This window comes from Mercenaria mercenaria, chromosome 14, assembly GCF_021730395.1.
Source record: "Mercenaria mercenaria strain notata chromosome 14, MADL_Memer_1, whole genome shotgun sequence".
Taxonomy (NCBI): domain Eukaryota; kingdom Metazoa; phylum Mollusca; class Bivalvia; order Venerida; family Veneridae; genus Mercenaria; species Mercenaria mercenaria.
The window spans coordinates 41,889,429-41,902,207 of record NC_069374.1 but is presented as its reverse complement, the minus strand read 5'-3'; the positions used below and the strand labels follow the sequence as shown (position 1 = coordinate 41,902,207).

The window sequence follows — 12,779 nt, the reverse complement described above, 5'->3', positions numbered from 1 at the left end:
AGATAAGGAGCATACACGAAATGGAAGGCTCAAACCTTTGACCTTGAGCCGACATGGCTGATTCATGGGTTCTGCACATCGTCTTGATGAGGTGATCATTTGACCAAAGTTTCATGACTATCCTTCAAAGGGTACAGAGCAGACACAAAATGTTACGGAAGGGCGGACAGAGACCATTCATGTAACCCCCCACCACTCATGGTGGGGGGATTAATAAAATCTATAACTTACCTAGAATCTGATGCCCAGTGCATGGCATATATTTTAGCAAGATGTCCCCGTAGTGTGCGACGGGTGCGCATCTGTATTCGACTAAGTGGTTCAACATTTGCTGTGGCTTGTACTAAAGTAGTGTCTGCTGCCGCTTTTCTTGCTTCCTGAAATTACAAGTAAACGTAAGTCTGACAAGAGCAGTCAAAGAGTTAGCCATATCCAGTGATTTGGGAAGGCCAGGTTTGATGTCAGTGATTTTTTTTTGAAAAAATAAAGGTGCCTATGCCCACTGAATTGGGAAAAATAAGCGCGATAATTCCCAAAATTGGGAAAAACAGAAATATGTTTTATTTCCGTACTAAGTGAGATAAATCTGTACATTTCCTATCTGAATGTTGATTGAAGAGTTTACATTTTTTTCAAAACCACTTTTGGATTTAAAATCGTGAAATGTTTGGGTGACAAAATTAATGAAGACACTAATGCAACTTGTAAGAATTGTATTTTTCAATTTTCACTTCAAGCCCTTGAAATTTTGACTATCCCAAAATCGGTACAATTGTGCTGATTTTGATCTCTTAATTTTTCAAAAACTAGGGAGTGATATTGTCATTTTTCATTACCATAAACGATTAACTGGCATAGTGGAACATATTTATACTGACGGAAGTCCATACGCCAATGTTTTGTTTGTCACGTGTTTTCGCGACAGTAACCTTGATGCGATTTTGATCATAAAAAGGACGTTTTTGATGTCATTTCTGCCAATTTCTTTTTAGATATCGTGGATCTCACGGTCGAATATAAACTGTTACATTTTGGAAATAAAATCTTATAATTTAAGGGGAAAAAACATCTCTTTTAGGGGAAAAAATTGAAGATTTTTTGGGAAAAAATGGCCTATTTTGGTGAGGGGAAAGTGCCAAAATTAGGCAGTAAAAATACGCAATATGCAATACCACCATTATCATCAAACAAAGAGCCATGATGGACATGCATCGCTAACCTGACCTAGTTCTTATCCCTAAATAACCTAGACTCTCATTTGGCCTACATTTCATAGAGGAAAATAGTTCCTTCTGGATTCTATTAATGATTTGACCTAGTGATCTAGTTTTATACTCCCAAGTGTTCCAGTTACAATTGTATCCTAGATTTCAAACAGACATACATTCAAAGTCTTCTGAAGATCAGACAGAAAACGTGGCTCTTTGTATGAAATTGTGACCTCGTTTTTGTTCTATGAAAACCCAATTGAACTTTATTTATACTTCATAGAGAAAATGAACTACTTTTGAAAGTGATTGCCCCATGCTACTTCATTAGGGTATTAGATCCGTAATAGTGTACCTCCTTTTGAAGAGTATTCAATTCCTACAATAAACATCCTTTGACTTAAAATTCACGTCGGAAGAAACGGATAACAAAAAGCGGAACGGTTTGAAACGGTTTTCAAAATACCTGAAACAGGATAAGGTGGCATTTATATGCGGTCAGGCGCGCATGCTCATGCATTATTTCCGGTGTAAACAAAACATGACACGGCTCAGAAAATTGCTCGCAAGCTGGGCTCCCAGCTTATGATTTTTACTCGCACGGTAAGATTTTTGGTCTCACTGGGCGAATGGGCTTCCTCTAATCTGAAACACTGAAATAATATTAAAATCCCTTCATGGATGGTTGAGTTACAGACAAAACAGGAAACAAAAGCTGTCCGTAAGACAGCGCGCTCCACTATTTGGTGATTTGACAGTAAAATGAATTGATAGTCTCAATAAGAGACCTCTACTTTAAAAGGAAGATACACCAAGATATAACAAGAGCACCGCCTTGCGGATGCAGACGCTCATCTGATTTGTTTGTCTCTGTATAATAGAAATATCGACCTACCCATGATTTTCTAAATCCAAAAGGGGCCATAATTCTTGCAAAATGCAATGCAGAGTTACTGTACTTGCTGTGTAGTGTCAGCTTTTAATGGAAAATAACTGCTCCAAGTTTTAAAGCAACAGCTTTGACCTTAAAGGAGAAAAGTTGACATAAACGCAAACCTTAACAAAGAAATTTGATATTTTCTATGTCCAAAAGGGCCGTAATTCTTGCAAAAAGCAAGATGGAGTTATGTTTCTTGCTGTACAGATTCAGCTTTCGATGATGAACAAGTGTTGCAAGTTATACAGCAATAGCTTTAGGAGAAAAGTTGACCTAAACATAAAACTTAACCAAGAAATCTGATTTTCTAAGTCCAAAAGGGGCCATAATTCTTGCAAAATGCAGGATGGAGTTCTGTTTCTTGCTGTACAGAGTCAGCTTTTGATGGCGAACAAGTGTTGCAAGTTTCAAAGCAATAGCTGTAATAGTTTAGGAGAAAAGTTGACCTAAACATAAAACTTAACCAAGAAATCTGATATTTTCTAAGTCCAAAAGGGGACATAATTCTTGCAAAAAGCAGGACGGAGTTACGTTTCTTGCTGTACAGAGTCAGCTAATGATGGTGAACAAGTGTTGCAAGTTTTAAAGCAATAGCTTTGATAATTTAGAAGAAAAGCTGACCTAAACATAAAACTTAACCAGGCAACGCCAACCAAGTGAATATCCAGAAAGCAAAGATTGCCAAAATCTTTAAGTATGAAAGGGGCACAATTCTGTCAAAAATACAATTAAGAGTTATGGGGATTGTAACCACACATGCAGATGATGATTAAAAAGAAATATTTTTAATTTCAAGACATTATTTTTTGCAACAAAAAATTTAAAATATGGCATAACAGAGTACTAACAAGGTTTTTCTGTGATTTGACCTAGTTTTTGACCACAGGTAATGTTTATAAGCTAGACCTAGATTTCATAAAGTCAAAGACAATCTGAAAAAGTTTTATGCAGATCAAGCATAAAATGTGACATAAAAGTTTTTCTATGACTTGACCCGGAGACAGTTTTTTTTGACACAAACATTCTTACAAATTATTATAAGACAGAAAATTTGACCTCATATAAACAAAGTTTTAAGTATTTGTCCTAGTGACTTAGTTTCTGATTCCTGACGACCATGTTTTGAACTCATCACAGATTTATTTAGGAAAATATTCTGACAAAGTTTTATCAAGATTGGACCAAAAATACTACCTCTAGTGTTAACAATGAAACTGTGGACGAGAGAAGGCGACAGACCCAATAGCTCCCCTTGAGCATTTGTGTTCAGTTGAGCTTAACCCATTAAAATAAACAATTACTTATATAGTTCATTGATAGAAGAGACGGTAGTGTGAAGCTGCACCAGTCCATACTTAACAATACAATCTTACTGAATTTTGCAGAAAAGCCAATATATTATCTACACAAAATCCTCTAATCAATCCTGATTTCATTTTGAAAGAATCTGTAGTTCTTATGTTCTGTCTCAAAGGCTTCTACTAGACTCTATCATACTAGTTTTGTATTGGAACATAGCAGTCACTGTGTAACCATGGTAATATTGGAAATATTGATTGGGACTCTTGCAATGACTTCACAAAACACATAATGGTCTTGTGATGCTTGAAATTTTTGCTTGAACTATACATACACTATTTATACATCATTTTTTTGCAGAATCATGGTTTAATTAACTACTGGGTGTGTTATCTTCAGTCTCCAGTAAACTGCGACACTGACCTTTGGCTTAATGAACCCAAGAACAATAGGGGTTACCTACTGACCTAAGAAAATCATAGCATGAAGTTTGATGGCCAAGCATTCTCGTTGACATTGGTCAATCAAATGTAGTTTCTAAAAGAAGATTCTAGAAGTTTCCAGCATATAAATATAAGGAAAACCTACCCCACCCTCAAAGAGCCATGTTTTTTTGAAATAGTAAAATCATCTTTAGGAATTTTGTAGTCAACCAAAGAACATTTATATGAAATTATGTTAAAACCAAAGGTGGCAGTAAGGTACCTAGGATACAGAATGGGTCCATGAGCCATATACACTTAAATATATTACAATTGTAATTTTTTCTTAAAAATATGCCAAAAAGTCGTTTTGAATTTTTTTTTTTCCCCCTGTGACAATGAGCCATTAGAAAGGTCTTTATGAGCATTTTGACATGTGCATTGCTTAATCTCTGAAACCAGCAATTTCCTAAGTCTCAAAAAGGCAATAGTTTTGGACAGTTTTTCCAGAAGGGGGCTAGCTCCAGAAATCTAGCTACAACTACCAGCTATTAATACTCCTAAGATGCCCCTTTGATACAGGGAGAGTAAAATGTTCTGCATGTTCAATCATCCTATGAAGTTTCAACATTCTGGGTCAAGTGGTTCTCAAGTTGTTGATCGGAAATTGATTTCCATGTTCAGGCTCCTGTGACCTTGACCTTTAACAGAGTGACCCCAAAACAAATAGGGGTCATTTACTCTGCATGTTCAATCATCCTATGAAGTTTCAACATTCTGGGTCAAGAGGTTCTCAAGTTATTGATCGGAAATGGTTATCAATGTTCAGGCCCCTGTGACCTTGACCTTTAAAGGAGTGACCCCAAAAACAAATAGGGGTCATTTACTCTGCAGGAACAATCATCCTATGAAGTTTCAACATTCTGGGTCGAGAGGTTCTCAAGTTATTGATTGGAAACTGTTTTCGATGTTCAGGCCCCTGTGAATTTGACCTTTAACAGAGTGACCCCAAAATCGATAGGGGTCATCTACTCTGCATGACCAATCATCCTATAAGTTTCAACATTCTGGGTCAAATGGTTCTCAAGTTACTGACTGGAAATGGTTTTCAATGTTCAGGCCCCTGTGACCTTGACCTTCAACAGAGTGACCCCAGAATCAATAGGGGTCATCTACTCTGCATGACCAATCATCCTATAAAGTTTCAACATTCTGGGTCAAGTCGTTCTCAAGTTATTGATCGGAAATGGTTTTCCATGTTCAGGCCCCTGTGACCTTGACCTTCGACGGAGTGACCCCAAAAACAATAGGGGTCGTCTCCTCCATAAGCCCTACCAACCTATGAAGTTTGAAGGTTCTAGGTCAAATGGTTCTCCAGTTATTGCTCGGAAATGAAGTGTGACGTACGGAAGGATGGACAGGGCAAAAACGGGGGGGAGGGGGAGACATAATTCTACTGTTCTGGGTCAATGTGACATTGACCTTTGACCTATTGACCTCAAAATCAACAGGGGTCATCTACTTTGCATGACCAATCATCCTATGAAGTTTCAACATTCTGGGTCAAGTCGTTCTCGAGTTATTGATCGGAAATGGTTTTCCATGTTCAGGCCCCTGTGACCTTGACCTTTGACGGAGTGACCCCAAAAACAATAGAGGTCGTCTCCTCCATAAGCCCTACCAACCTATGAAGTTTGAAGGTTCTAGGTCAAATGGTTCTCCAGTTATTGCTCGGAAATGAAGTGTGACTTTGGCCAATCTGACTTTGAACTTTGACCAAATGACCTCAAAATCAATAGGGGTCATCTGCTGCTCATGATCAATCTCCCTATCAATTTTCCTGATCCTAGGCCCAAGCGTTCTTGAGTTATCGCCCGGGAAACCATTTAACTGTTCCCGGTCACTGTGACCTTGACCTTTGACCTACTGACCTCAAAATCAATAGGGATCATCTGCTGGTCATGACCAACCTCCATATCAACTTTCACGATCCTAGACCCAAGCAATCTTGAGTTATCATCCGGAAACCGTTCAACTGTTCCGGGTCACTGTGACCTTGAACTTTGACATACTGACCTCAAAATCAATGGGGGTCATCTGCTGGTCATGATCAACCTCCCTATCAACTTTTATGAGCCTAGGCCCAAGCGTTCTTGAGTTATCATCCGGAAACCGTTTAACTGTTCAGGGTCACTGTGACCTTGACCTTTGACATAAAGATCTCAAAATCAATAGGGGTCATCTGCAGGTAATGACAAATCTTCCTATCAACTTTCATGATCCTAGGCCCAAGCGTTCTTGAGTTATCATCCGGAAACGGATTGGTCTACATACAGACCGACCGACCGACATCTGCAAAACAACCCTCCTTCTTAGAAGGGGCATAAATATGTTTGTTTGCTGTCTCCCTACCTACCAGCTTAAAATACTGCGCCTCAAAAGTTTTTATTGGTCAAAAATGCTGGTCAATATTTTTTTTAGTTGCGATACGACAAGTGCTGCATATATTTTAAGTAAGCAAAATAAGAAAGTTTAATCCCCTCAACCCGCAAAAAAAAAAAAAGAATTGCCTACCTACCTACCCAACTTTAAAAAGTAGGGTCGGGAGACAGCAAACAGACTTTTTTAAATGTGGCCTCATACTGCGATTTTTAAAGCTTTTGCTGGTGGAGGAAGACCTCTGGTACCCCTTCAGGCATAAGTTCATCTAGAACAGATGGATAGATGACTCCAACATGCCCATATGTTATTTTTTTGTTGGGTTTAATACCACACAGACACAATTATAGGTCACTTTCCAGCTTTGATGGTGGAGGAAGACCCTTGGTGCCCCTCTGTGCATTATTTCATCATGTGTGGGCACCTTGGTAGATCCACCAGCTTTCCGTAAGCCAGCTGGTTGACTTCCTCACATGAAGAATACAACATTGCGAGTGAGGCTCAAACTCACATCGGTGAGGGGCAAATGATTTGAAGTCAAGAGACCTAACCCAAACAGCCACGGAGGCTCCTCTATATACTCTGTATAATCAGACATGAAGCCCCCAACAATATGCACATGACAAGTCTCTTGATGATAACCACTAGCTTAAAACTGGCTTACCCTTATTTGGTTCTTCAGTTGTTCTGTTTCCTGCCGAAGAGCATCTAACTCCTGAACAGAAGTCATCTTGACAGGCTTAAACAAGGGGGAAAACTCCTCTGAAAAAAAAACCGAAAGACAATCAAGTAACATCCTTTACACTACAAAAGTTGCCACACTTTCAACAACAACAAAAACGAGGGCCCTGAAGGCCCTGGTATTGCTCACCTGACCTAGTATTTACCCCAGAAAACCTAGTATCTAATTTGGCCTAGATTTCATAGAGACTCACCAAGTTTTTCAATGATCTGACCTAGTGTCATAGTTTTTCATCTCGGGTACCCCACTTTTGAACTTGATCTTAATTTCATATAGACAAACATTTATGATAATCAATTTGAAAAAGAGACCTCTAGAGTGATAACAAAGTTTTTTATGATTTGGCCTACTGACCTAGTTATTTTCCCAAACAAATTTATCATAGATTTTAAACAGACAAACATTCTAACCAAGTCTCATAAAAACAAGAGCTGTCCGTAAGACAGCCAAGCTCGACTATTCGAAATATTGTCCAAGAAGCAGGAAAATATTACCCAAAAAGGTTAAATATCAAAAGAGTTTTAAGTTCAAAAGGGGGAATAATTTGACCAAAATGCATATCAGTTATGGGACTTGCTGCTCTTAACTAATTTTATAACCTCGAAGGCACATGTGAAGTTTCAATTCAATATCTGCATTAGTTTTGGAGATAGAAACTTGCATGTAAAACTTTAACCAGAATTTTCAAAGTCCAAAAGGGGGCATAATTTGCTCAAAATACATGCCAGAGTTATGGGACTTGATCCAGTGAGGTTAGTAATTGATCTAGAAAAAGAAAAAATAAGTTTCAAATCTATATGCCTTTTAGAAATAGCTGTATGTACTTGCACGCAAAACTTTAACCAGAATTTGCTAAGTCCAAAAGGGGGCATAATCTGGCCAAAATGAAGGTCAGAGTTATGGGACTTGCTGCTATCAACTAGTTTTATAACCCCGAAGACACATGTGAAGTTTCAAGTCAATATCTGCATTAGTTTTGGAGATAATAACTTGCATGTAAAACTTTAACCAAAATTTTCTAAGTCTAAAAGGGGGCATAATTTGCTCAAAATACATGTCAGAGTTATGGGTCTTGACCCAGTGAGGTTGGTAATTGATCTAGAAAAAGAAAAAGTAAGTTTCAAATCTATATGCCTTTTAAAAATAGCTGTATGTACTTGCACGCAAAACTTTAACCAGAATTTTCTAAGTCTAAAAGGGGGCATAATTTGCTCAAAAACATGTCAGAGTTATGGGACTTGACCCAGTGAGGTTGGTAATTGATCTAGAAAAAGAAAAAATAAGTATCAAATCTATATGCCTTTTAGAAATAGCTGTATGTACTTGCACGCAAAACTTTAACCAGAATTTTCTAAGCCTAAAAGGGGGCATAATTTGGCCAAAATGAAGGTCAGAGTTATGGGACTTGCTGCTATCAACTAGTTTTATAACCCCAAAGACACATGTGAAGTTTCAAATCAATATCTGCATTAGTTTTAGAGATAGTCACTTGCATGTAAAACTTTAACCAAAATTTTCTAAGTCTAAAAGGGGGCATAATTTGCTCAAAATACATGTCAGAGTTATGGGTCTTGACCCAGTGAGGTTGGTAATTGATCTAGAAAAAGAAAAAGTAAGTTTCAAATCTATATGCCTTTTAAAAATAGCTGTATGTACTTGCACGCAAAACTTTAACCAGAATTTTCTAAGTCCAAAAGGGGGCATAATTTGGCCAAAATGAAAGTCAGAGTTATGGGACTTTCTGCTATCAACTAGTTTTATAACCCCGAAAACACATGTGAAGTTTCAAATCAATATCTGCATTAGTTTTGGAGATAGTAACTTGCATGTAAAACTTTAACCAAAATTTTCTAAGTCCAAAAGGGGGCATAATTTGCTCAAAATACATGTCAGAGTTATGGGACTTGACCCAGAGAGGTTGGTAATTGACCTAGAAAAAGAAAAAATAAGTTTCAAAGCTATATGCCTTTAATTGATGGCTGTATGTACTTGCATGCAAAAACTTAACCAAGGTGTGACGCCGACGCCGACGCCAGGGTGAGTAGAATAGCTAGACTATTCTTCGAATAGTCGAGCTAATTATGTAAAACATGGCCTTTCAAGTGTTAACAATGCCTTTCTATGATTTGACCTATATATCACTGAATTCGCAGAAACAAAAATTCTGACACTTTTAAGAAGACGAAGTAGAATGTGGCCTCTAGAGAGTTTACAAGGTTTTTCTATAATTTGACCTAATTAAGACTCCTAACTAAGATTCCAACCAGACAGAGTTTTCAGAAGATCAAGTAGTAAATGTGGCCTCTAGAGTTTGAAAAATGTTTTCTGAGATTTACCTAGCAAGATTTACTGCCGAAGATATATATAGAGGCGCACATGAATGGGTAAAGCAAACATGAAAAGAACACTAGGTTCAAGAACATATAATTACGCAGACCGTCTCAGCAGCTTATATGCTATACACCAAACTATACATGCATATTTCCGACATTCACAGGTCAACACACATAAGCAACACATTAACGCCTTCGGATTTAGGACAGATGCGTTGACTCCTAAGTGTAAATGTTCTACAACATTTAATATAAGCTTAAAGCTGTGCTCGTTTAAGTTATCCCTTTCATACAAATGTATATAATTTTTGGACTGATTTGACATAAACTTGGCACGTATTTCCTGTTCGTTTCTTTTTCCAGGCACCATTTAAGCTCAAAATATGTGGAGTTCTAAAAAATCTAATGCACCACATAATTTATGTAGACCATGCACAACATATATATCCCATTCGGTTTTTCGCCCAAAAATATTTTTCTAGCAAAGTGATCGCCAAATATTTTTTCTTCTGGATGGGGTTTAGCACACGGAAGTTGCGAGGGCAAAATTAAGCAGGTGCTGGGCAACTAAACAACATATTTCCACCAGTTGATAAAAATGTTACTATTTTTCAGTTACACCGCTTCACGGAGGATACGTTTTTCTCCGTCATTTCTACAAATACAGGTAAGGTAAATGCACTTACATGCTAGGTAATGTATACTCGGTTGCACAGATTTTTTGGCAAAACAATGTCACTTTCACAATATTCAATCACAAATAAAAATCTCACGTATTTTTCTGCGAAATGTTTACCACATATGTACTACTGGAAGCACAACATATGATTTTAAGCGGTGCCCATTTGGGAATACATATGTTAGATCCCCTCCCTTGAAGTAGAAAATATGGCCTCTAGAGTGTTAACATTTGACCTAATGACCTAGTTACTGATCTCAACTAGAAATATTAGGATATGGATGTTGCGGATGCAGATTTTTTTGTTTTGTTAAATATGCTTTAAAACTGACAAAGATTGAACTATATAGCAATTTACAGCAGATTTGCCCACAAAACTCTGGTATCTAATCAGGGGTGTAAAATTCCACTCGCCCGCTCGCATTGGTGAGTTAAAGTCTGAGTAGGACGAGTGGACCTCGCTGTATACTCGACCGATCGGGCGAGTGGTTTTTTATGTCCTTATTTTACCAAAGTTCAGAAATAACATCTCCAAAACGTCAACAAACTTTGAGATGGTTCAGTCGCTACCTGGATTGACTGGAATTTACCCGCGAATCGTAAAGATATCAAAACGTCATGCCGGTATTTTTCCACTCCACAAGCACGTGCAACCTATCGTAATATCTAATTTACATCGACATGTACACAAAAACTATGCGTAGTGCATTCATCTTTTAACATTTTCGCTTCAATTTTTCAACACCCCTTGAAAAATAATACAATTTGAATTCTATAATGATTTTAATAAGATATCAACAGAAATGTAGGCAAAATTCTATAAAAATGGTCGAATTTTCATATAATCATTTGTAAAATTTCAAACAGCGCGATCTTAGTTACTTATTTCTTTCTAAAAGTAAATAAATAATGAATACTCTGGGCATAAAATTCAGACTTTTGACAGAAAGTACAAAAAACGGAATAAAAAAATCTTGAATAATAAAAAAGCGGCAGCAATTACAATCAGTGATTTTTTTTACTTTTTTTGGCAACAGCCCATGCCTTTTCAATTGGGAATTTTTAGCGCGATAAACTTCAAAATTGGGAAAAATTAACAAACCTTAATAAAGAAATCATTTTGAAAAGTTTTATTTTAAGGTAAATTTATTTCATTCAAATATGCACTGAGGTTGAACAGACAGGACAGACAGGCTATTTTCTGATGTCACAGGATCTGATGGCTCAGATAGCTTAGGGTCACCATGAGCTTCTGTTGATTTCTGGGGATCATTTTGTGGGGACTCGGATTTCTTGGACAGATCACTTTGCTTTTCTGATGTTTGATTTGAATTTTTAACTCTTTAACTTTACCAAAAGATGTTCGAATGTCCGGAGTACCGTTGGCGTGTTTAAGTTTTATTTTCTTATTATAATATTTGGAATTATGCGACATTTTTCGATAATTTAGGTAAGTTTCTAACAATTTTCTTTCCGACTCATTTTGACGCATGAAAAAGCGTTTAGCGACCGTGATGAAAGTCATACTAAATGCCGTACTATGCCGTGACCCGTTTTATGTAAACAACGCGCTTCGAGTTGGCAACAAAATTCTGCGAATAAACCATAATTAGAGTCGGAATTTTTATGATTATTTGCATCGTTTTAGTTCAATTTTCACAAGAAATCAATCTATTTTGGAAAATTCATCTCGTTTTGGGGAATTTTCAAGTATTTTTTTGGGAATTTTGACCATTTTTGTCAGTTGGGAAGACGCCGAATTTCAGAGTCAAATCGGCGCAAAAAAAAATCACTGACAATACATGGAGTAAAACGATTTTTGGCAAACAGATTTCTGTTAGTGCGGCAGAATAGGTTACGTGACCTCGTGAACATAAATAGAAGTGCGATTTTAAAACAAGAGCTGTCCGTAAGACAGCCAGGCTCGACTATTCGAAATATTGTCACAGAAGCAGGAAATTTTTACCCAAAATGTTAAATATCAAAAGAGTTTTAAGTTCGAAAGGGGACATAATTTGACCAAAATGCATATCAGAGTTATGGGACTTGATGCTATCAACTAGTTTTATAACCCCGAAGAAACATGTTAAGTTTCAATTCAATATCTGCATTAGTTTTGGGATAGTAACTTGCATGTAAAACTTTAACCAGAATTTTCTAAGTCCAAAAGGGGGCATAATTTGCTCAAAATACATGTTAAGAGTTATGGAACTTGAAACAGAGGTTGTTAATTGACCTAGAAAAAGAATAAATAAGTTTCAAAGCTATATGCCTTTTGGTAATAGCTGTATGTACTTGCACGCAAAACTTTAACCAGGATTTCTAAGTCCAAAAGGGGGCATAATTTGCCCAAAATACATGTCAGAGTTATGGGACTTGATTCTATCAACTAGTTTTATAACCCCGAAGACACATGTGAAGTTTCAATTTAATATCTGTAGTAGTTTTGGAGATAGTAACTTGCATGTAAAACTTTAACCAGGATTTTCTAAGTCCAAAAGGGGGCATAATTTGCCCAAAATACATGTCAGAGTTATGGGACTTGACCCAGTGAGGTAGGAAATTGATCTAGAAAAAGAAAAAATAAGTTTCAAATCTATATGCCTTTTAGTAACAGCTGTATGTACTTGCACGCAAAACTTTAATCAGAATTTTCTAAGTCCAAAAGGGGGCATAATTTGCTCAAAATACATGTCAAAGTTATGGGACTTGACACAGTG

At 37.0% G+C, this 12,779-nt stretch overlaps 1 protein-coding gene across 2 annotated transcripts in view; it reads right to left on the bottom strand.

Moving 5' to 3' along the window:
- LOC123527399 (guanine nucleotide-binding protein subunit beta) overlaps nt 1-12,779 on the bottom strand; it is a 74,213-nt gene that overhangs the window by 32,435 nt on the left and 28,999 nt on the right. For both annotated transcript variants that reach the window (XM_045306815.2, XM_045306817.2), the window contains exons 2-3: nt 6,970-7,067; nt 232-377 (exon numbers count right to left, since the gene is read on the bottom strand). In XM_045306815.2, the coding sequence (XP_045162750.1) occupies nt 232-377; nt 6,970-7,035 (212 nt within the window). In that variant the 5' untranslated portion in view covers nt 7,036-7,067. The remainder of the gene's footprint in view (nt 1-231; nt 378-6,969; nt 7,068-12,779) is intronic.